General features: G+C 47.0%; 1 protein-coding gene across 1 annotated transcript; it reads right to left on the bottom strand.

The window, feature by feature from the left end:
* Window positions 1-1,138: 1,138 nt before the first annotated feature.
* Window positions 1,139-21,578, bottom strand: LOC104318813 (C-C chemokine receptor type 8). Its single transcript, XM_069811340.1, has 4 exons — window positions 21,317-21,578; window positions 9,267-9,376; window positions 8,310-8,514; window positions 1,139-6,038 (listed from the first exon to the last, which is right to left on the bottom strand). The coding sequence occupies exon 4, from the start codon at window positions 6,027-6,029 to the stop codon at window positions 4,974-4,976; it is 1,056 nt and encodes a 351-aa protein (XP_069667441.1). The 5' UTR covers window positions 6,030-6,038; window positions 8,310-8,514; window positions 9,267-9,376; window positions 21,317-21,578; the 3' UTR covers window positions 1,139-4,973.
* Between the last annotated feature and the right edge of the window lie 1,511 nt (window positions 21,579-23,089).

Genomic DNA, 23,089 nt, shown 5'->3' with positions numbered 1-23,089 from the left:
ACCTCTTGGGAGTGTGTGGTCCCAGGGCTGGAAAGCTGCCTGGTGCTGCCAGTGACAGGGGTCTGCCTGGAGACCGCTGCCCTTAGCATCTAATAGGCAGCAAAGAACAACTGGTAGGAGCATGAATAAATTTTTCAGCTCTTCAGAGGCGTATACTCATGATTTCCTAAACTTACTGAGAAGATTAACTTAAGTAATGTGGTATTATAAGATGAAGTTTAATGTGATTTTTTTCTAGAGCTGTATCATCCTTAAGTATTGCATGATTTCTGACATCATTTCAACGAGTGTTTTCTATGGGTTGATTCCCACTTTTTTCATACTGCTTAAGCATCTTAAATGAGAGTTCTACCTGTGTTTTTCTGTTTAGTTTTAATGTAGGAGCTTGAGCAGATGCAGCCAAAAAAAGTCTAATAAATGAAACTCCAGTATTTAGTCAGAAATCAACATCCGATTTTACTCCCTAGAAGTGGAAGAAGAAAGAAAGGTAGACTTTTTCTACAACTTCTGTGGGTTGTCTCCCTTGACCTTCTGTCACTGTTCCCATCAGGAGGGCATAGCCCCTTAGCTAGGTCACAGACCTCTACACCTGCTAGATGATAAGCGCAAATCCAGATGCCAACACAGAACAAACCAGCACTTTACCCTGTTCTCACACCAGGTGCAGCTCTTCATTTTTCCTTATGGAAAGATGGGGGCTTCATGGGGCCAAAGAGATAGAGAGCAAGAGTGTTCACAGCCTCCGAGTACTGTTCCTGAACAGCAGAACCTCATTTTATGGAATTTTTCTTCCTGTAGAATGATCTCCCATGTTCACTTTTTTAATCTCCCGGGAGCCCTCATCAAGTCAGACTTCTCATGACCCTAGCCTGGGGAGGTGGGCCAAATGTGACACATCTAAAATTCAATCTCACATCTTCTTAAGGTTGGGCTGTCTCATGGTAAGTCAGTACAACTGAGGAACATTACAAAACATGTGAACTTGGCAATCGCAGGCTGGAGAAAAGCCAGGAGGAATCACCAACAGCACCACATCTTACGTTATGTTCCTTTTCTAACTCTCACAGTTCTCCTTTGCACTGCTTTGCACAGTCTTACTCTACTTTCTTTTTTTTAAAGGTCTGGTAGGTCTTTTTGAGGGTGTGCACATTTGGATGTTTTGTTGCACACTGCTAAGTGGTCTTGGACTAGACTAAGGTCAGACATTCCTGTCATAGTGTCTTAGGCATCATACTAGAAAAGGGCGGGGAAACATGAAACAGGAAAGTGGAGGGTTGTGAAAAATGGTAGATGAAAATCAATAGCTAGAAAGTTCAAGCAGGTTCAAACACATTTTAGAACTAGCTAGGGAAATGTTACCAAACATGAAAAGTGGTACATCAGTGCAACATCTGATTAGGAGATCTGTTCTACAAACAGCAATAGTTTCCTTATTCCATCCTTTTCAGAATAGCGATCAACTTTGCACTGATTTAATGGCACAAGATTGGGCTAGATATTTTGGCATATATGTTCACATTACTACACACAGCACCAGGAAATCCAGGTGACATCAAACATGAATGTTCCTTGGTGCTTTTGCAGTGGTGTTTGCAGCTGACAACATCTTAGCACATGAAAACTAGATGATCTGGTTATGAGTAGATTGCAAAATTCTTTTACCAATTTTACTTTGTGTCAGAACTCTTGAAACTGAGGAAATAGTGCATCTGCTACCTGCTTTATTCCAGGGAGAATCTGCAGAAGAAAGCAGATTGTCATTGACAAGTTTCTACCTAAAAAACCCCCCATGTAACGGAAAAAATGGCAGTGCCAGCTCCTTAATAGTATCCTACTAGTACAGTACTGCTATCCAGAACTGTTTCAGTGCATAGAAATGCAAAAATTTTTTAACATTGCTTAGTGTCTCCTTAGATTCTTTCCATCACATATAAGAGTAGCATAAAATCCTGTGGATCTGCAACATTAAAAAGAAAATTTCATGTTTAGAGAAGAGGCACAATTCTTCTGAAAGCTCTGCTGTGTATGAGTACTTGGGGTGATGCTGGATATGTTCGTGTCTCTATTCTGGTAGTTCATACAATAAAAGGGGCAAAATAGCTACTTGTATTATTCCTTTTTTTCAGCCACATTAGACGAAAAAGAGCCTTCTGAAAGGAAAAGTGTCCTAAGAATCTGCAATCTTGATCTGTGAGAGACTGACTGTGCTTGAGCAGAGGATGGGGGGTTTGAATCTACCCTTCTGGATTCTTAAATACCAGTCTTTCAAACTCAGCAGTGGAAGGCGAGGAGGAGGAGGAAGAAACTCTGGAGTGAGTCCAGCAAAACCTACTTTTTTACTTATTTGATTAAGGCTTCACATATCATTTGGACTAAATTTTGCTATTACACACACACACGGAGCATGACAAAACAATAATAGAAACCAAAGAGTTTGGCCCTTCTCTTGTAACCCAGAGAAAATCCTTGTCTGCTGCTGAAAACATTGCTGCATTAATGATGCAAGACTCTTATTGGGACTTTTTAGGTTCACACTTAACCAAATTTCATGATGGCATTGGAAGGAATTGTGCGTGGCTGGGGCATATTTGGTGCGTATCACTTTGAATGACATAGCAACCTAAGAAGGGGCATGATCTTTGAAAAATTATAGTGCTTTTGACCATCTTGTCTTTTTGAAATTTGAAATTCAGCAAGGCAAATAAAACGGTTGTTGAAAAATAAGAATTTAGGGACGTTGTCCCTTATTCCTTATTATTTCTTCTGACTAACAAGATTGCAGATATGATCCAAATGTGCTTTTTAAAACTAGAGAGTCCTTGAATACTGTCTTTACCTAAAAGCAGTCTTTGCTTGGTTTTGGTCTTTTTTACACAACTATTCACAGAACAAAGTGATCAGGGAAAATTGTTTGCTCTCTCACACATGCCCAATTTCAATCAGAAAAAAAGCTGCCAGAAAAGCTGCCAGGTATGAAATGATCATTCCCTGAAATCTAGAGGCCTAAAAAAGTGCAGGGGACTCTCCACAGATAGGTTATATCCAGGAAGGCAGCTCCTTGGTGCTGTAAGTCCCGTGCAGTCTGGACTGGACCGGGGCCCTCTCTTTGACCAGTCAGTTGTGTCTCTTCCCTGCAGCCAGGAAACTTGGCTCCTGGCTGCCAATTTTTGTGCTGTCTAAGCTGCAGTGATACAGCTCATTGGGAAAGTGTCTGTGTGTGAGAGCTGGCCAGAAAACATTTCCATCTTCCCTTCTCAAAATACCAATTAAAAAAGAACATATATATAACTTCTGTTTCTTCTCCCTTCCATTTTCATCTGAAACACCAACAGGTAGGATGATGGCAAATGTCACTGAACATCTTAAACTTTTATCCAAGTTCCAAAATTCTGGCCACAGGGGGAAGATATCTGACCTGAGATGCTGGCCCATGTTTCTTGTCAGTCATTGAAGTGCCTACACAGTACAAAGAAACCACAGAAATACACAAACAGAGGTCTTTTTGTTTCTAAATACCTAGAAGTCTTCTGAGAAGTAAAACAATATGATAATTGAGCTGCAGGGCATTTCTCATCCATTGAGGAATAAAACCTAGAAATGTTAATTACACTATGATAAATGAAAGAAGTATTTTCTATACTATGTAGCTAATGGCAAGAATATTTTGGCACTGAGGTTAGAAATGTTTTTGAAATTTTTAGGAAGCATAAAAAATGCAATATCTTCAGAAGGAAAGGTAGAACTAAGAAAACGTATTTTTATTACCCTAGAAAATAGTCTTTGACAATACCTAGGCTGTGTTTTTCCTGGTTTCAGGTACTCTTGTGTTTAACTCTTTAAATTTGCTTTACAGTAATATTACCTCAGCATAAATGTTATTTTTTCACTGTGAATTTTTATTGGGATTTTGAGAACAAATCCTTCTCAGCAGGAAACTGGAGGCAGGACTTATTTTGCTGAAGAGATCCAGGGCGCCTCTCAATTCCATCAGATGTATTTTATGTGATACCAGCTCAAAAATCAGCAAAACCATCCTTTCTTTATCCTAATCTAGGCTTGCGAGTCATTAGACAGACTTCCAGGAGCCAAGACAAAAAGGTGCAGGTAATAGGTTTATTCAAAGAAAACATTTTGAAAATGGCAGAAAATAATGACGTATGGAAAAAGAGATGGACCCTGTGTGCTACATGCCATTTTGTGGTGTTTACATTTAGCAGCCAGCGCTGGGGGCACAGAGCTGGGGGTCCCACACCTCTGTCGGTGATACAGCCTATCAGGCTGCTTTGATGACGACATATTCAAGTGATGGGCCCCTACGAGTGACCGGTACAGGAGGCACCCAGAGGCGTTGCTCTGCTGGTTTTGAAGGCATCACCCCCAAAGGCTGCTTTGGGCAGCAGCAGCTCCAGGCTGAGCCCCTGGGAGCGTCCCACAGCAAAACAACAGGACCCTGAGCTGAGGGGCTTCTTTATCTGGGAGCTGGAGCAAAGGGGGAACGGTGACAGTGGCTGAGGTGATTCCTTCTTTGCAGTGTGAAGTAATCCCATGCCTGTCCCCTCGCCCACCTCCCGGAGGGGTGTCCCACACCTGCCCCAGGGATGCAGGCGTTCAGGTATGGAACAGCTTCCACAAGGCAGAGCATATTTGGGGGTAAGGCAGAAGCAATGCTTTCATCAGAGGAGAAAATAAGTACTAGAGGAAGCACTCGCTTGCTGAAATGTATTAAAAGAGCTCTAAAACTTGATCCAAAATCATTCTGTGACAAGCTGGTAGGGTCACCATCTTAGAAAAGCACCATTGCTCTTAGGAAACTAACGCCGCCTCTTGCTGTGCCGTAGTCCGCAGCGTATGCCAAAAGGAGGCACAGGTACACTGGCCCTCCCAGGAGGACGCTGCACACATGGGACAGCCTGGGGGGCCACGTCAGAGCTAAGGCCGACTGCTCGCACCAGAAGGCGGCGGCACAGGTGGGCTCACAGGAACCCCGCGCTGTCGGAGCAGCCGGAGAGCTGGGTGGGCCCTGAAAATGACTGCCCAGCCCCTGCACCCCCCACGGGGCTGGAGAGGACACGGACACAGGACTGAAGTAGACCTTTAAGGTGGGCCTTGAACATCACTCCGGCAAAGGCGTAGATGACGGGGTTCAGGCAGCAGTGGATGAAGGAGATGGTTTCCGTCAGCTGCAGGGCCAGGGCTATCTGGTAGCTTGCCTTGCAGTCATTGATGATGTGCAGGCTCTGCAGGGAGTCTAGGAACAGCACGATGTTGAAGGGAGTCCAGAAGAGGAAGAAAACAATGACAATGATGAAAATCATCTTGATTGCCTTGATCTTGTTCCGATTTTTGCATTTTTGCAGGTTTTTCAGTATCTGGGCGTAGCAGCAAATGAGGATGCTAAGGGGAATCAAGAGGCCTAAGATATTGGCTGCAAACTGAGAAGTGACCTTCCAGGTATTGTCGCCTGGGGGGTATGCGGAGACACACTGCACAGACTGCTCGATTTCCAACTGCTGGTTGAACATGATGTTAGGTACAGAAGCCAAGCCAGCCACCAGCCACAGGATTAAACTGATAATTATGCCAAAAGACGCTGTCCGTATCCTCATGGCATAGACAGCATGGACAATTGCTATATACCTGTCTATGCTCATGAGGGTTATAAAGAAAATACTGCTATAAAAACCTGTGTAATAAAATCCAGCCATTATCTTGCACATGGCATTGCCAAAAACCCACTGGTCTGAAGCGTAGTGGGCTTGGAAAGGGAGAGGCACAACGAAGAGGAGATCAGAGGCTGCGAGGTTCAGCAGGCAGATGTCGGTCATTGTCGTCAGCTTTTTCCTGGTCAGGAGAACCCAAAGGACCAAGGAGTTTCCCAGAAGGCAGAAGACAAACACAAGGCAGTAAAGAATAGGCAGAAAGAGAGATTTAAACCTGCGAAAGCTGTTTCCTTCATTGCACGGAGCAGCGTTTTCATCATATCCGTAGTCATATTCTGTTGTGCCACGGAACTGGCTTGTGGGATTCATCTCAGATACCTGTGCAGGAAAGAGCAAGGGATAAATGGCTGGCTGTCCTGGCATGGGACTCCCAGGGTGGCTTCTGCCTCTCTGTGCCACATAGAGCCCGTGGGTCAGCCTCCAGGCAGAGAGAGACTGCAAAATGCAGTCTCAGTCTCACAGGCTGGACACGAGCAGCTGTGCCACCCAAAGCCTGCGGTTGCAGCCTGCCAATCGTTCCTATACATACATAAGTACGAGCACTGGGACCAGCGCTCCGTTTCCCCGACGCTGCCTCAGTGCCAGTGAGTTAGCACCTTGTCATTACAGTGACAGGGAAAAATTTGTGCCCTGAATAGTCGTAATGGTGCAAAATGGTACAAAACCTGCATCTGATCTAAGAATCTGGATTTTCTTGTGCTCCCTGGGGTGAGGAAGCTTTATGCCTGTAGCATAAAGAACCTTATAAAAGTGTCTCAACCAAAGAAGCCATCACCCAGCAGCATAGCCACACTTTTAGCTGAGCTGATCAGGGCTAGATACTGGCATGGAGTAAGCTAGTTTTCCATGGATGGGTGCAGGATTGCATACAAAAAACCTCTGCAGCAGCAAGGAGCTCGCAGGGCTACACAGCAGCACTTGCAGTGCTGAGCTCTGGGCTGCTGCAGTGAGGATGCCACTGACCTCCGGGTTAGCTGGTGAACAGCTTGGCTGTGCCTGTTGCTAAACCAGAGCAGTGTATTGGTCCTGCCTGTTCTGCCCAACATCAGTTTTCTAGTTTAGAGAAAACCAAAGCAATCTGGGGGTATGTTTCCTCTCTGTCATTTCTGAAGGATTGCAATGAAGACAGCTCTAAGTATAACCTGCTCTCCAAAAGTGAGTCAGTGCTGTAGCCACCTTTTTTTTTCTTTTTTTTTCCTTCTTTTCAGATATCACCTCATGACCCCTATAAAACGGGATCTGTTTTGCCAAGTGTTCACATTTAAGAAGTAGTGGTTCTTTCAAAAGACACTATTTCAAAGGAGTTTGCCTTGTCACTGCTAAGACATTTGCATGTTTATTGTGCACTGCACCTATGTTACACTTGCATACAGGTTGATCGCCTCTTGAAAGAGCTTCAGAGACACAGAGTTTCCAGGAGGGAAGAATCATTTGTAATAATCATTGATATTAAGCTGTAGCAATAATATGAATGACAGTGATTAATTCATTAAAAGTAGAGGACATGCTCTCCTGAGTTAAAAATTGCTGCTCGGGTATACGAAAAGAGAGACAACAGTGAAAATTTTTGTATTGATGAGGAAGGAATCAGAACTCAGCCCTTTTTGCCTGGCTGTGTGACCTTGTGCAGGGAAATGGGAGGATCTGTATGCATAGCACAGAGGGGTGCTGGCGCCAGTGTTCATCCTCTGCTCCAGGTATGGATGCTGCTCATGCCTCGCTGACCTGCCTCAGCTTTTCTTGGGGCACCAGGGCTGCTTCCACCAAAGTCAATTGGCATGTGCAATGCCGAGAAACCTGTTACAACTACTGCACTCAACCCGATGGAGTTCCTTGTTCAGAAATAACAAGTAATGAGAGAAAAGCAGTGCTGCAATCTATGTTGATAGTGTAATTCTTTCCTATACTGAGTTTTCAGCTGTAGGTAGGACTTCTGCGCTATTAATTTCAACTTTGTTTTCATGCATGAACCCCTAAATATCAAGATGTTGAGTCACTAGATAATGGCTGTTCATGCAGCAACAGATACTTGTAGAAAATATTTCTTGCTAATTCTGTTGATGATGTGACCCTGACACATGTGACTTTAAGCACTGCAGCAATGGGTTGCTTTTCTTAATTGCCTGTCAGGGACCCCTTAAAAGCAGTCCATAGATTCAACAACCAAAAGTAACAAAAAATTTAAAAATAATGAATAGTGTGTTATAGGTATTTAGATATCTATAGATATTTATATAGATATATAAATACATAGATAGATACAGATACATAAAGATTTATAGATAATGGTGCATCTGATTTTGGCAAAATTCAGAAGTGTTTTTCCTGGTCTGAACAGACACTGGAGATGCTCCAATTCAGACTTTGAGACCGCCTTTTCACCGTTAATACCTTTGACAACTTCCGACCAGGGCACAGTATTTTCCATTTTCTCCCCTCTCCGCATCAGTTGGCAAAACAGTCAAACTGAAAAAGCAGTTCTCCAGAAGGTATCGAGAGAGAGATAACTGCTGCAGGTCCCTTTCCCCTGGTTGCCAAAGTTAGCCCATTACTTTTAAGAGTAGCACATTAAATGTGGATGGACTTTACCTTTGATAGCAAGAAGCCTCTACTTCCTCAGTTGGCCCTGATCCCCTTCTTCTCCTGTGTCCTTGTCCTCTCTCTCGGGCTCGGGAGTGTCCAGGAGGTTTACTCCATCGCTTGTGGAGATGGCTGAGATTTGGTGATATGCAGGTGTCAAATGGGCCACTGCCAGTTACAGAATAGGTTTTGAGGCAAAGAGAAGATTTTGTAGCTGTGGTAAACAGGAAAAGAGGTGAGACGGCTTACAAACACGTTCTGTGAAACAAAAATCAAACACGGCTCTTTTTGAAGACAGTAAAGGTAGCACATGAACAGGTGTTCCCCTTTGAATGCATTTGCAAGACCCCCCTTCTTCACAGCCACCCTTGATTTAAGTGAAAAATTTAAAAGGTCAGATATCTCCATCACAGAATACACCCTAATAAATTTGCAACTTTTTACAGAAGCTGATATATAATTTCGAAGTTGCATTATTTTAATTTTTCGTTTCTTTAGCTAATACCAACTTGTATACCACAGTCTGATTATGTGTCTCCCCATTGGTAGTGTATTAACTCTCTCAGCAAAACGCTACTGTACCACAGCTACTGATGCCTCTTTTGCAATCATTTTTTAAGCAGCTTTTATTCAAGTGGAGATATTTCAGAGTTTCTTTGCTACCTCGGGGGTTTTTTTAAGTATATTTTAGTGTATTTAGGATACGTGATCAAGGACAAATTACTGAAACAAGGATAGGCTTGAAATTTTTTATTTTATTCAATAACTTTAAATAATTTTTGGTTTGTGTAATACTGTAAACTGTGGTGCTTTATAAGTCAGCCAAACGGTATGTTTTCATCCATTAATCTCAACAAGCACCATTTTCCTGATTTATAGGAGCACAGAGAATGCAAGAGATTTGCCCAAGAGCCCCAAACAAGTATGTGGCAGATCCAAAGCATGACTGTTATTAAAGTTACTAACCTGCTCCTTGGTAGCAGCTAGCAGCTCCAATCCAAAGTAGCTTTCCAGCTTGCTGGCTGTTGCATAAACAAATAGTGAAAGAGAGTCCTGAAGAAGAGAAGAGCTAAATACTGCAGGCAGACAAAAAAAAAAAAAGTGAGAAAATGCGCTGGGGAAAAAAAGAAGGAACCTAATGAAGGACCTGTGCTAATGAAGGAGCACAGTCAGAAAGAAAAGACCTGTCCCGTGAGGTATTCAAAATGCTACCAATGACCACAGCATCACCCTGCCTCCAAGTACCCAGTTGGTCTTACTACATAAGAGAGACCAGCTCCTCTTTTTTTGTTTATTTTTTTTTTCAGAAGTAACTTTTGAATATTGTTGTAATAGAAATTTATTTTATTCTATTTTCTATTTATTAATTATATGATTAATAATGTCAGTTGTATGTCCTGCTGTTACAGACATACAGTACAACATAATGTAACTCCATTTTATTTACTGTTTTTTTTAGAAATCAATAAGGTCAGCTTTCATTATTTCTTCTTATGATCAAAACATCAATCAATTAAAGATGCTCCCTTTTCCATTTTGCACTAGTTCGGCTGATAAGTTATTAACACATGTAAAAAAATTAAACAACAGTTTGACATTAAACCAATAAAAGAATGAAATATATCTGCATTTTAAAATGTTTATATGTATTCTAAAATGAAAAAAAAATCTTTTTTTTTTCTTGAGTTATTTTCTGTTGTGTGTATTATGATTTTGCAAAAAGATTTCAGTTCATTCAAAATGTATATTTTTTTAACTGGGAAGTCTTCCAGATACGTATTTTCACCAGCAGCAATCCTGCATGGCTAGGCAAAGTGAGGCATGAAGCTGGAAGAGTGCAGCAGGGAAACGTCGGAGGAAATGCTGTGTACGTTGGAGAAAGCTGAAGCAAGCAAGAAGATGCAGAGCACCTTAAAGGCAAGGAAAAGAGCTTGGATTCCAGTGAAAAAAAGAGAAGATACAAGTAAGCAGGCCTGGTGACTGCTGTGGTTGGAGGATGGATAGCTGCTGTACTTTGGGCAGACCAGAGAGGCCTGCACTGGGTATACAGGTAACAGCCTGGTAATAAGGAGAGGGAGGAAAAAATTGTGGAGATGCCAGTGTTTTGGAGGGAAACAGCAGAATTACAAAGCCTGATGTAACATTTCCAAGAGCAGCTTTGCTATGTTTTGAGAAGTGACATACACATTCGGGTCCCTGGCTCTGCCTGCCTTTCAGAAAGGTTCACAAAATGCCTGCGCTGCTTCTGGGATGGTCAGCGTTCCTGACACACGGCTTTTCTCAACAGAGGAAGCAAATTCATTAAAGGCAACAAAAGATGTGATTTGTCAAAGCCAGTGAAATGAAGGGAGCATTGACGGGTTGAGGACATGATAAATACAGCTTTGGAAAGGTGCCGTCCCTGGCCGGCAGGTATGAGGGTGGAATGGAGGGGTGGCCCACAGCACTGGGGTGCACTTGGGAGCTGTTGCCTAATAATAATATAATGATAATTAGGATGATGAAAACTAATGGGAGATGCCTGGGTTGGGGGACAGGGAAGAATTGCAGGCAGATTTTATTCTTCTCCCCACGCTGAGCCCTACTCGCTCTCCTAGAGGTAATTTGAGGGGAGCGTGGGCAGACAGAGCACTGCTGGGCTGGAGGGTGGTAGAGAGAAATAACCACTGGTGTATTCACAGATGTGGGGTGCTGAAAGCTGTAGGTATGCTAAACTTCCCTTGAAAGCTAAGAGGAGGATATCTGGCAGGGGGAGGAGGGGAGGTACGCATTTCTGATTTTCTCCACCATCAGCTATGAGCCAGGCTGTAACAAGCTGTATCGTTCCCAATGCTTTTTTCAGTCTGTGAGTAGCATTCACCTCATCCTGAGTTACACAAGGACCACGCAGGCAAACAGGGATTTTTCTACTGAGCCAACAAACAGCCCTTTGAAGTTCATCTGAAGAGGATAACAAAGCCAAAAATGTGGTAAACCAGCAAGAGGCAGTAAAAAATGAACACAGAAGTTAAAGGTCACCTGCACTCGAAAGTGCTGAACTCAAGCGGAAAGAGGTGCAGAGAGGCTGCAAGGTGGCAGGAGGAGCAGTGCGAGAGAGCTGGGCTCAACCTGGTAAAGCAAAGTCGTGGAAGGGATATGTTTGCTATGTACAGACAACCCAGTGAGGAAATGGCCAGGGGAAAAGAAGGGTTGTGTCGCCTTACAGAAAGCACAGGCATATGAGAGCGGTATTTACAGGTTGTCCCTTGGGCTGAAGGGAGTTTGCTGGTGGGGTGCTGGGGCTGTGGAGCAGCCTTCCTGCAGGAGGAGAGCAAGCCAGCCGGTGTAACATGGTCCTTGGTTAAGTGTGCGAAGGGGGTGCCTGAACCGGGGGCTCTCATAGCCAGGGACGGGACAGCAGGCACCAGGCAGTCCCTCGTGGGGCCTCAGGGGTGCTGCCAAGGTGCTGGGTGGGAGCTGGAGGGCAGGGAGGTCTCAGATGTGTTTGCTTAGAACCCATCGGAAATCCACCCTAGAGCTCCCTTCTCCAGCAGCCATGGCTGCTGCCTTGCAGCATCCTTCCAGTTGAGTTTTAGCTTGACACTAATACCAGCGCTAGCAACATCTCCTCATACTCTTGTGAGCTTTCGTGTGAAAAAGAAAAACCTTACAGCAAAACAGAGACAACTGACTGTTGGTATCTGCGGTGCTCCAGCTTATGGCCAATTTAGGTTTGGTTGCAAGAGCCATGCCATGTGCCAGGCTCCGTCCACCCTGCCAGGACTGTGAGCTGCAGCAGGGAACAGGTGTGTGGCATTACCACCTTGGTCAAACTGCCGGTGCACAGGCATCTCAGTCACCACTCATGTTAAAAAACACAGGGAAAATGTCACTGTAGGAGGAGCCTTCTGGTTTGTCTTCTTATGTTTTGACGGTGGTTGTCATGGTCAGCCTGCAGCAGCAGCAGTGGCCCCAAGCAGCGGGCGGGTGCTGGGGAGTCGCACACCAAGAGACGGTGCACCACGCCGTTCATGCTTCCCCTTTAGCTGCGCCTGCTGCCATCGCCACCGCAGCGGTTCTATTTGCATTCTGAAGTTACACTTTCTGCTGGTTTATCTTCTGTCAGAAAAGTTGGTTCAGTGGGGAAAAAACCCATGCAATGCTTCATCCAGCTGAAGACACTGTCAGCCTAAAAGTGACCAGCACATCAGAGTAACACAGGTTTCCACTCCCACAAACTACTCTGAGCCCCAAGGTCAGGGAAGTGATGCTCCACTGAAGCCCCACGTTAAATGGAAAGGCTGTGGCAAATGACACAACCAAAATGAATCTTGCTGTGAGGCAAACGGCATGGCCATGTCTGCAGCTCCTACAGCCAGACATATTCACTGGCTCCAGGAGACGACCCGTGCACGGTAGCTCAGCCTCCGACATTTGTCCCAGAGGGTTTTCTTATCCTGTGCTACCACTGCAGCTCCTCAGCCTGGGGGTGACAGCCAGCTTAGCTGCTGCAAAACTGCTATGCCTGCTCTTGTAGGAACCTCTCCTTCCTCCTATGGAGGTCTAGATGAGTTGAGTTTGAACACAGAAAGGAAACTGTGGTTGCAACAGAAGACACCACCAGCAAGAACTTGCTTTGGCCTTAGGAGCACCAGCCGTGAGCCCTGGTATTGCTCTGGCTGTTTGGTAAGGCACATGGGAGGCACCTTTCTGACACAACAGCACAGGCTCTGGTGTTGGTGTAGCAGCCGTTAGGAAAAGATGGGAATAAAAGCAGAGTAAGATACCCTACCCGGTAGGATATTTCCCAAGAAAAAAATAAGTATTTCCTGGATCTGCTCGCTATCATAGCACCCAGCTGGAAAGTGGAGGGCGAGTTTGTCTCAAAGCGATGGTAACCAGCCAAGTCAGGCACTCTTATCTGAGAAGAGTACTTTCCTCTGCCTTTGCTGGACAGCAAAATAAGAGCAGCTTCTTAGTCAAAAAGAGGCCTTTTCCTCTCAAATCAGCTCTCACTTTACTTCTCAGAGGATCATATTAGAAGAGGAGGGAAGAAGTGACTTAGTTCAGCAGAGGAAACAAAACCAGGATTAATTGCAACAGGGGGTATGTGATGTTCAGAGATGCTGGGTTGCTCAGCTAAAATGGCTTGTAAAATACCAGCAGGCATCACTGTTGATGGGAAGAACAACAACGGCAGCTCGGCTTTGCAGGAGAAGGTAGAGGCGGGGGGTCGGGGTGAGCATACCCTCCACAGCGTGGGAGCAGTGTGGCAGGAAGCACCTTGATGAACCTCCCACCCCAAATTCCTCCTCCTGGCTATCTCTCTGCCCCAACAACCCTCTCCCATGTGTTTGCTGCCGGCATGGACCAGCAAGTGCCCTTCCCCAGCCGTAGCACCCTCAGTGAATCTCTTGCACACCTCTCCCTCGGGGCAGCAGGTACGGGCAAGGGGTACACCAAGCCCTGGGTGCATAGGGCTGGTGGTCACCTGGGAGGTACAGAAGGAAACCCCACATAGGAGCTGTCTTTTGAGGAACATTGGCTGTTTCAGTTATTGCCACAATGTTTGGGTCTATTAGCAACAGCTGTCAACACACCATCTTAGTAGGGCCACATCATCTTAATCAAAATTGTTTAATCAGACCATTGCCAGTGTAGAGGTACAAATAAAATACACCATGTGGCAGAATGGTTCGTTTCCCTTTCTTAATGGGGATGACATATTTGTACACCTGTGTACAAAGAGGTGGGTGGGATTTTGTGACCTGGTGACATTTTGAGTGATCAGGTTTTTTGTCATCAAAAAGGTATATTTAGGTTGACTAAAATATCTCTGAAAGTGCCAAGTTGTTTGGGGGGGATTCCCCCCCTGCAAATTAGAGAAAAAAAATGAGGAAGAGTCACAATACTTTATTCTGACAAGTTCCAGACAAAACACTGCTATTTTTCCTGTTTAAATGTGTCATTTTCAAATATACCTTTTTTTAATAAATAACCTCTTCTTCTAACCCTTCTTCAAAAACAGGCAGACTTGAAAGCTTAAAAAAATTTCCAGTAGAACTAAGATGTGTCTGTTTTGCTGATAGACAGAAATTTTTTTTTTCTTTTCAGCTTGGTCAGCAAAAATATTGACACCCTCCACCAAAGTGGAGTAGTATTACTGTAACAGTGCTTGTGTATGCAGACATGTACAAGTGTGCGTACGAAAAACCTATTTGGCATTGCTCTGGCTCTCTCCTGCAGCAGATGGTCAGTGGAGAAAGAAAGGCTGTGAGCCAGAGAGTCTCCAAAAACTTTCTGAGTTTGTACAGGAGAAGCAGCTGGAGGTGCTTGGTGAGGTCTGGATCAGCTCACTCTGCTCCATGCTCTGCTTTTCACTGCCAGCACCAAAGCCATACGGATTATGGCTTTGACAGCTGCGGCCTTGCACAATCGCTTAGTTTCACCAAAGCAGAAATCAGTGCGTTGCAAAACTCCCAGCACGGCAACTCATTCATAACAACATCAGCAGTGAGTGGAATTTTCTCACTCATGCTTTACAACAGTAATCATGGGGCAGAAAGAAGTAAAATACATCTCTTGCATATGGAGTCTTTGAGAATAAGACTTTTCTCCATCTGTCCCTTATCTGATGCTTTTTTTCTCACCCTAAAGCACTTAGGTTTTTAAGCCTTTGCTGTCCCATGCCTTCAGTACACAAGTGCATGGGCACCTCTCAGATAAGCATCTGACACTGCTTCGCCTAAAGGTGGAGAACAGAGAAGGATGCAAGCGAGAGTGAGTTAGAACAGAGAAATCACAGAGAAGAGGGCTGGATGGGACACGGGGAGATCATGTAGTCCATCTCCTGTCTTGAAGGTAGGGGCAATGTCCCCCTGTGATTCTTGCCATGCAGTTGTTCAGCCTGCTCCTACAGCCTCTGCTTTCCCCTCAGCTCCTTACAAACCATCCCAGTGCTTCACCAGACTCACTCCCCGCAAATTTGTCTTAATACTTAACCTAAAACTCTCCTGGTATGATTTGAGCCAGTTATTTATCTTTTCCATGGAGGAACAATTCCTACTTTCTTCTAGCTGCCTTAAAATATTCTAAGATCATGTTTCCCTTCGATCTTAATAGCTCATATTACATCATCTTTTTCTTTTAGGTCATGTTTTCTAAAATGTTAATTGTAGCCACTGTTCTTCTTCAGCAGCTGTCCAGTTTTCCTTAATCTTTTTTGCATCACAGTGCCCAAAACTAGACATAGAGCCCCAGCTGTGGCCTCACCCCTGGCAAAGCAGACTGGAGGAGTCACCTGCCTGGGGTGGCTGTCTTCTTTTGTGGTCACGTAGCACTGGTGATTCATGCTTCTCTTGTGCTGGATGCTGGCCCCCAGATCCTTTTCTCCAGAAGCACTGCCTTCCCCATCCTGTGTTTGTGGTCTCGGCTGACCCTGCCCATGTGCAGAAGCCAGCACTCGTCCTTAATGAACTGCAGCCCAGGCTTTTCAGTCTGTCAGGGTCCATTGGAGCAGCCATTCTGTCCCCCACTACATCTGCACCCCCTCCCAAGGTGGTGGCATGTGTCAAAATAATAGAACCATGCACCAGCCCTTCAACCAGAGCAGTAACGCACACGCTGGCTTGTGCCAGGGCAGAGTGCAGCCCTGGCTGCAGGACGCTTCTGGGCAGCTCTCCTGTCCAGCAGCAACCGCTCAGGAGTTTGACCACTTGTGCACCCATGTAAAGGTTGTTTGATACACTCAGAAAGCTCGCTAGCCCCAAGGTACGGGATACCACTGCTTTGCCCGGTTGTCACGAGGCTGTAACTGAGGCTGATTTGACAGAGCTGCTCCTTGACAGATCTATATCGGCTCTTATGCTTTTTATTTTCTTGCAGGCTGCTTATTCCTTCTCGTGCTTTCCAGCAACTGTAATTACAGACTGGCACGCAATTCCCTCTCTGGCGTAAGCTGATGTTTCCCCACCAGAGTATCCTGTGCTGGCTGGCTGCCCAGTTCTTGCCACCAGAGCTTGGCATTGGCCATACTGGTTTGGAGCAAAGGGCCACCAGAGCCAGCGCCCTGCCCCAGCAGCACACAGTCCCAGGTGCCCCGCTCTGCAGAGGGGGCAACCTCGCTGCCCGGCCAGAGCACAGCTGTGCTCCCGGCGCCCAGCCAGGCAGCGGGCACCAAAAACCACTGCACGCCTTCCTGCCGAGGCTCAGGGCTTTCTTCTCAGGGCTCGCTGACCCGTCAGGTGTGAAGTCTCTGAGCTCCAGGACAGAAACCGGGCAGGATTCCTGCCACCGCAGCCATACCGCTTAACCCTGTGCAACGCTTTTTGGCTCTGTGGAATGCAGATAAACCACATGGGGCTGAGGTGTGGGTGAGGGCACTCAATTAGCTGCTCAGTTAAATGGCTAGACTGGTTCCTGGCGGGGTTTGGGCTTGGCCCCATTTGCACTTTCTGCCCTCCGGGAGCCACGGCATGCAGTGCAGACCACCAGACTTGCTCCTGGGTGCAAGGCTGGTGCCCGGCCGTGGCCACGGTACCCCTGCAAGGGCTCAGGCCACACTGCCATGGCTGCACCGCTTCTGCCTCCCAGCTGGCCTCAGGCTGCGCCAGCACTGGGGGCTGCGAGCAACCGGGGGGGGCTGCGTGGTGGGAAATTCCCCGTGTGGCCACTGGCACCCACAACTGCCTCTTGAGCACAGCTCGGCTCTCACCACAGGAGCCTCCTGTGGAAGCCGCTCTGGAGGCTTATCAGATTTTAAAAGGAAAAAAGGGTTTTGACATTCGAAACCACGCTCTTAAAACAGGGAAGCCTGTGTGGTTTAAGACCAGGATCGTGACTTGGGGACCTTGGATCCAAACCGGCACCCTGCCACTGGCAGCGGGTCCCCTCGGAGGGGTCGCGTGCCTTTAGCGACGTGCCCCAGGGCAGGCGGCTCTTGGCACAAGAGCATCTCGCAGTGAAATCTGGGCAACGCTCCCATCCCGCTGGCACTTCCCATCTAGATGGCAGTGGCTATGATCTCAAAGCAGATGTCTGCACAGTGTTGTCCTGTCTTTCGCATTTTCCCCCAAGGCTCTGCTCTCGCCGGGGGTGTGAAGAGAGGCTTTGCTGGGGTGACACACAACTCCCGCAGTGCTGTGGTCCAAGAGAAGGTGTGAGGAGAGCTCAGCAACGCTGCTGATAAATCTCTATCTGAGCCACTGGTAAACAGGAAGCTGCTGAACAGCTTTATTCTTTTTCTCGTTTTTTTAGGTTCCTTTCATCTGTTTTTTGTAGCTATTCTTTTTGCTTACTTCATCTCAGGAAACAGATTTTTCTGCCACCTCTTGCAGGAAATATGCAAGATACAAAAAGTGTTGAAAACCTCATGGTTAGCTCAACCCGCTGCACGAGAGGTGGTGAGTCAAAAGGCCTGGCAATGAAGGCATGGCAACGAGGGCATGGCAATTGCACTGGCATAAGCTGGAAGCCCACAGGTCAAAGTCACAGTGGTGAAAGTAAGGCTAAAAGGATTTGACCGTGCAGAATAGAGACACAGACTTTTGTGCTATGATTAGATGTTGCAACTCGGGGGCTTTTCACTGGTATCAGAAAATGCTTTCAAACCTTTCTGATCAGATGAGCCAGGGGCGTAGCTCTCTTTCCAGAGCTGCAGCACAAGGCTCTTGGGGAACTCATTTTCCACAGCAAAGACTCAGCAGGGAGCCTGCTGTCCACACCAGGCACATCCACCACCCACGCCATGCCACGGCAAACAAGCGCAGCCACGCTGAGCCCACCTGCCAGAGCTTGCTGGGGGAGAGGGACGGCCACGCGTGCGCTCAGCACCTTAGTGTGGACCCAGCGAGTCGTCTGGACACATCAGGGGCAAGCAGGACAGACAGTGCTGCTACTTAGCAGGTACCCTAGGCTTGCCCTAGGCTGCAGGCAGCAGCGCAGGTACAAAACCTGCAGGGATCAATGCTCACCGTGTTTAAACTCTCTCCTGATCTTGCATGGTGCTGCTTGAGAAAACGAGCAGATAATGAAGCCCCTGCTGCTTACAGGGAGACATGCCAAGGTTTGCCAGCAATAATGCTGGCAGGATAGGGTGATGCCGTGGGGAGCGGGGCAGGGGACAGGCATTCCTCCCACCACAGCCTGGGGCCGCGAGCGTGGCTTCAGCTGCAGCATGGCTGACCTTGCACTGACAGGAAGGAGTTTGCTTTATGCATCAGCCCTTCATACCTGCCTTCCGCCTTAGCAGCGAGAAGGATCCCTTAGGCTAGCCAGGGTAAAGCAGAGCTTGCACTCCCACTGCCTACACTGTCCTCCTCTCCTGTGGGCTGGGAATGGACATGCACAGCTCAATAAAGGTAAGAGATACAGCCCCAAATGTTCTGAAAAATACCAGATCCAGCGAGAAGTTGGGTTAAAGAAAAGGAGGAGTGTCTTTCCAGTATGCAGATACACGGGGAAGGTTTTCTTCTCATTACCAAACTGCAGTTTCATGTTTTTCTGGTGTACTGAAAGTACCAGAGGGGCTCTTGTGGGTTTCAAATGAGTGGGACAAAACTGATAAACTTTTGTCACTGCATAGGTAAAATCTGTATTTCCTTTTACAACACACAGAATTTCTTTTGCTGACTCTTTTCTGATACACTCTAATAATTCCAAGAACCATCAATATTTTCTACCTCCCCTCTTACAAGTTTGTAGGCAGAAGAGTAAAAAGTCAGAAGTTTCGTTAACCTTTTGAAATCGCTGGGTGTGAATGTGTCTTTCTAGCCAGGACCAAACACAAGACCAGCTTTTATAGACAAGAATAATAGCAATGTGCCTGCATTTCTTGGACAGAGCAAAGGACATCTGAGAAATCCTGAAGTCAAGAGCTGAGCCACAATGCTTTAGGCAATCTTTGAAGAAAAAGAAAGCTCTTGAATTCATCTCAAATAGTATTGAAAAATGAATGGTTTAGGTGTTCTTCTTTTGCCCCAAATGCTGATCTGCTTCCTTCATCTTTATTCTGTCAAATACATGCAAAGCCAGTAATTCCAAAACTCTAAATTCAGTAATTCTGAAAACCCTTCCCGGTGTGAGCTTTCCTTAAGGAAGAGTCCAGAGCACAGGCAGGAGCAGTCAGCACTGGGAAACCTTCACACCTTACTTTGCCAAGGATAATTGTTGTAAGTTGGGACAAATAAAGCTTTTCTTTTTGATTACTTAAGACTTTTAACAGTAAAATGGGTCTGAAGATGGAACAGAACAACCCCCATTTATTCTTACTATATCTCATTCCAGTTTTGGAAAATTAAAACCAGAAAGTTAGACCAGAAAGTCTCCACTGTAGTGCAATAAAATAGATCCACAGTCCAAGGCAGCAAAGTGAAATCACATTGTAAAAAAAAGATGCACAGTGTTTTGGGGTTTTCTTTGCCTTTTGAAATGTGAATAGGTATTCAGATAAGATATGAACCAGCAGCTGACCACATATACCACAGGAGGTTAACGTTTAATGTACTTCCCAGTAAGGCATTCTATTCAACAATACAAGTGTGCTCCCAACATGGTTTTATTTATCTTCTCAGTGTTAAGCTTTGCATAAAACACATCTTTTTACTACCCCATTGCAAAAGTAGAGGAAGCGACTGCACAGAGAAATTACACGTTTGCCTCCAGGCTCTCTAGAAACCTGTGACAAAAAAGGGTCATTAAATCACTTGCTGTGTTAAAAATTCAGGGAATCATCTACAAGCCTTACATACAGACATGCTTTTAATACAAAGTTGGGGTTTGGTATATCTTAGGTCTAGGGTCCTAAACTATGGTCTGAGGGCGCTGGTGGCCAACAAGATCATGCAAGTGGCCTTTAGGTGTTACAGAACCATGTCAGAAGTAGCATTCATCACCTGTCATCAAAATGCTGATCCCAAGGGTGCTTGGTGGTCCTCCAAGAAACTCTTCAGGAAATAAATTCATGTAGGCTTTTGGGTATGCATGCAGCCAATGAAAATCTAACTGAGGAACCTGGAAAGGACTCGGAGAGGCTGGTCTAGCAAAACATAGCCATAACTACAGTTCACACAACTCCTGTTACAGCACATCTGTGCCATCCCGAACCACGCATTACAAGGAGCACAACAGAGAGGTCTGCCTGCCGTGTCTGACAATCAATCTAATGCAAAAAGAAAAGGCATCTGATCGTCCAGTAAACAAAAAGTTTTCAGCGGTGTCAGCAAAGTGGCCAGCTCACTGTGCAGTGACACAGCGGCACGGTGCAGAGCTGAGCCGCAGGCAGCGGGAAAGAGAGGTGGCTGGGCAGGCAGCCACTGCCCACCGCTGCCCCGACATCCCGCTCCTGCTGCATGCCTGCAGCGCAGTGCATGGGGTGCCAAAAGGAGGGGGCTCACCTGTGGTGCAAGAGCCCCAGCAAGGGAATTGCTGCACATGGAGAGAAAATCATGCTCTCATAAAAGGCAGCCAGCTCTGCTGGCAGGCAGGGATACCAGGGGTTATACAGAGGTCTAAAGTTTCATTTGAAGTGTTTTCAGAGAACCAGCCAGGTGAGAAAGGATCAGCCCTTTGGCCATCACCAAAGTGTGAACACGCAGCGCCTGAGCTGCAAACATCCTCTCTGCTGTTCCCTCCCTAGCGTGCCCATGTTTCAAATCCTTTCTCATCTCTGGTGCTAGTGACAGGATTACCAAAGGTGAGCAGTGCCGCAGGGCTGACAGATGCGCCAGGTCACTGTCACCCAGAGCCATGGGTGCAAAAATACAGGGATCAGCCGGGGGGGAAGGAGCGACCAACTTTCAGCACAGCCACTTCCAAGACAGTGCAAATACAGCTGCGGGAGGAGAAGACATGCAGTGGCAATTGGGCTTCACGGAGTCCAAAAAGCAACAGGTGAGCACGAGAAGGAAAAGGACAGGCTGTCCTAAAGACAAAATACAGCCACCAGTCAGTCCCCTTGTAGTAAAGTGCCAGGGTTTGGGCAAGTTTTCCTCAATGCTGGGTAGGTAAAACAAATTCCCACGCCTGCGAGCACTACCTACCTCCCAGCTCAGTTCTGCTTCAGCCTCCTCCTCCTTCTCCTCCTCCTCAGCCGGCAGCACACACTTTGGCAGGAGTGGTGCAGGAGCCCAGGACAGAGCAGCTTTCAGTGGCGTGGGGCAGCAGCTGCTGGCTCCTGGGGCTGCCGGGATGCACAGATGGTGGGAGCTGGAGGCTGGCGTGCGGACAGCACGGGTTGCTTTTGGGCATCGAGGCTCCCCCCTCACCGAATAGTCAGATATAGTCCAGTTTTCTGGAAAGAGTGCCTCTGTATGTTTCAATATATGAGGGCCGTTGTCTCTTTGACTGCTGCAGCTGTCAGCCAGCTTCTCTGCCTCTAATTGCGAGATGGGGTGCTAAAGTGCCCTTGGATTTCATGTTACACCATTAAAATGGGTAAAATGCTCTATGCTGGAGCAATGCAGGAAGCACAGTGTGGATTCCCCAGTCCAGACAGCCACATGTTAGGTGTTTCTTCCCCTTGCACAGCCTCTTGCCCTGTGCCCCAGCTACCCCCTTTGGGGACCCCTTCCATCTCCGCTGGAGGTGTCCCCCCCAGGCTCTGCCTCACTGGCCAGAGCACCCCCCCAGCCATGAGAGAGGCACATCTAAGTCTTTCTCTCACCCAGGCCTCAGACGTCAGTCCTCCTCTCCCTGGAAGCCAGCACCAACCCCCAGCATGCCAAAATGCCTGGAGGCAGGGGCTGCCATGGGATGGCAGGGACCAGCACAGGACATCGGGGCAGCCACGAGCAGAGGATGGCAAAGGGGAGTCCAGGCTCGCCAAGAGGAGCAGCAGGAGGAGGGATACAGACAGCCTGTGCTGACGGCACCGGTCCTGGAGCTCACCAGCCCACAGCAAAACGCAGCCGAGAGGTGCCTCTGCTGCCTGCAGCCCTCCAGCGTGGGACGTCTCTGTGGCGCAGGGTGACAGTCCAGTGAGTGCAGCCGTTCCCCTGCCAGCCCCTCACGGGTGGGAAGAGGGGGCTTCGTGTGCGTACAGCTGCTTGGCTGCCTTCATTAGCATGGGTTCGGCAGAGGACTCAGAGGGACCTTAGCTCCTCTTTTCTGTCATCCGGTGTAGCATGTCAACCACAAATTGCAGACAACAGGCAAAGAGCTGAGACGAACAGTGAACCTGGGTAAAGAAAGTGAAGCAGCAGGAGTAGAAGCTCGGGGCGTGGTGAGGGGAGATCCAGGGAGGCCAGGACAGGGTGGGATGCACAGCGCGGCACCGAGAGGGAAACGGAAAGCAGGTGATGAGGATGAACATCTTGCACGGTCCTTAGCCTTGGCCATGCTTGAGCTGATCTTTCTTTTTTTGTGCCCTGAGGTGCTCCAGTGCCTCTTCCTCATCTGCTGCACTGCACTGACCCCAGGAACCAAGCTCTGCTGCCAGTGCCGCCAGCTGGGCATGGAGCTGGTCTTCTGCGACTAGCTAATGCTTAACTTTACCTGCTGTAAACCAAGAGCAGGATCTGGCCCCAGAGCATCCGGTTCCCCTTTGTGCAAAGCCTGTTTGACTACATGCCCCGGCTTCCACTTTTGGCATTGCAGCTGCATAGCTCTCTGGCCCTACAGAGCTGGTGGCAGGACTCCTGCACACCTTCTGCTCTGCTACCAGCTCTTGTCAGCTCCTTCTCACACGCCCTGGAATTGCTACTCCATGTCCCTCCAGAAAAGAGGAGAAGTCTTCCAAAACATGCATGCTTTTTCCCATTGCCCTGTAGCTCTCCAAAGCTACGTAGGCAAAGTACTGTGAAGATCAGACCTGC

The sequence above is a fragment of the Haliaeetus albicilla genome, chromosome 2 (assembly GCF_947461875.1).
Source record: "Haliaeetus albicilla chromosome 2, bHalAlb1.1, whole genome shotgun sequence".
Classification (NCBI taxonomy): Eukaryota; Metazoa; Chordata; class Aves; order Accipitriformes; family Accipitridae; genus Haliaeetus; species Haliaeetus albicilla.
This window is presented reverse-complemented; position numbering and strand designations above follow the sequence as displayed.

What these genes read in the sequence shown, in the direction of transcription:
- LOC104318813 (XM_069811340.1), bottom strand. Translation starts at nt 6,029, where the DNA reads ATGAATCCCACAAGCCAGTTCCGTGGCACAACAGAATATGACTACGGA.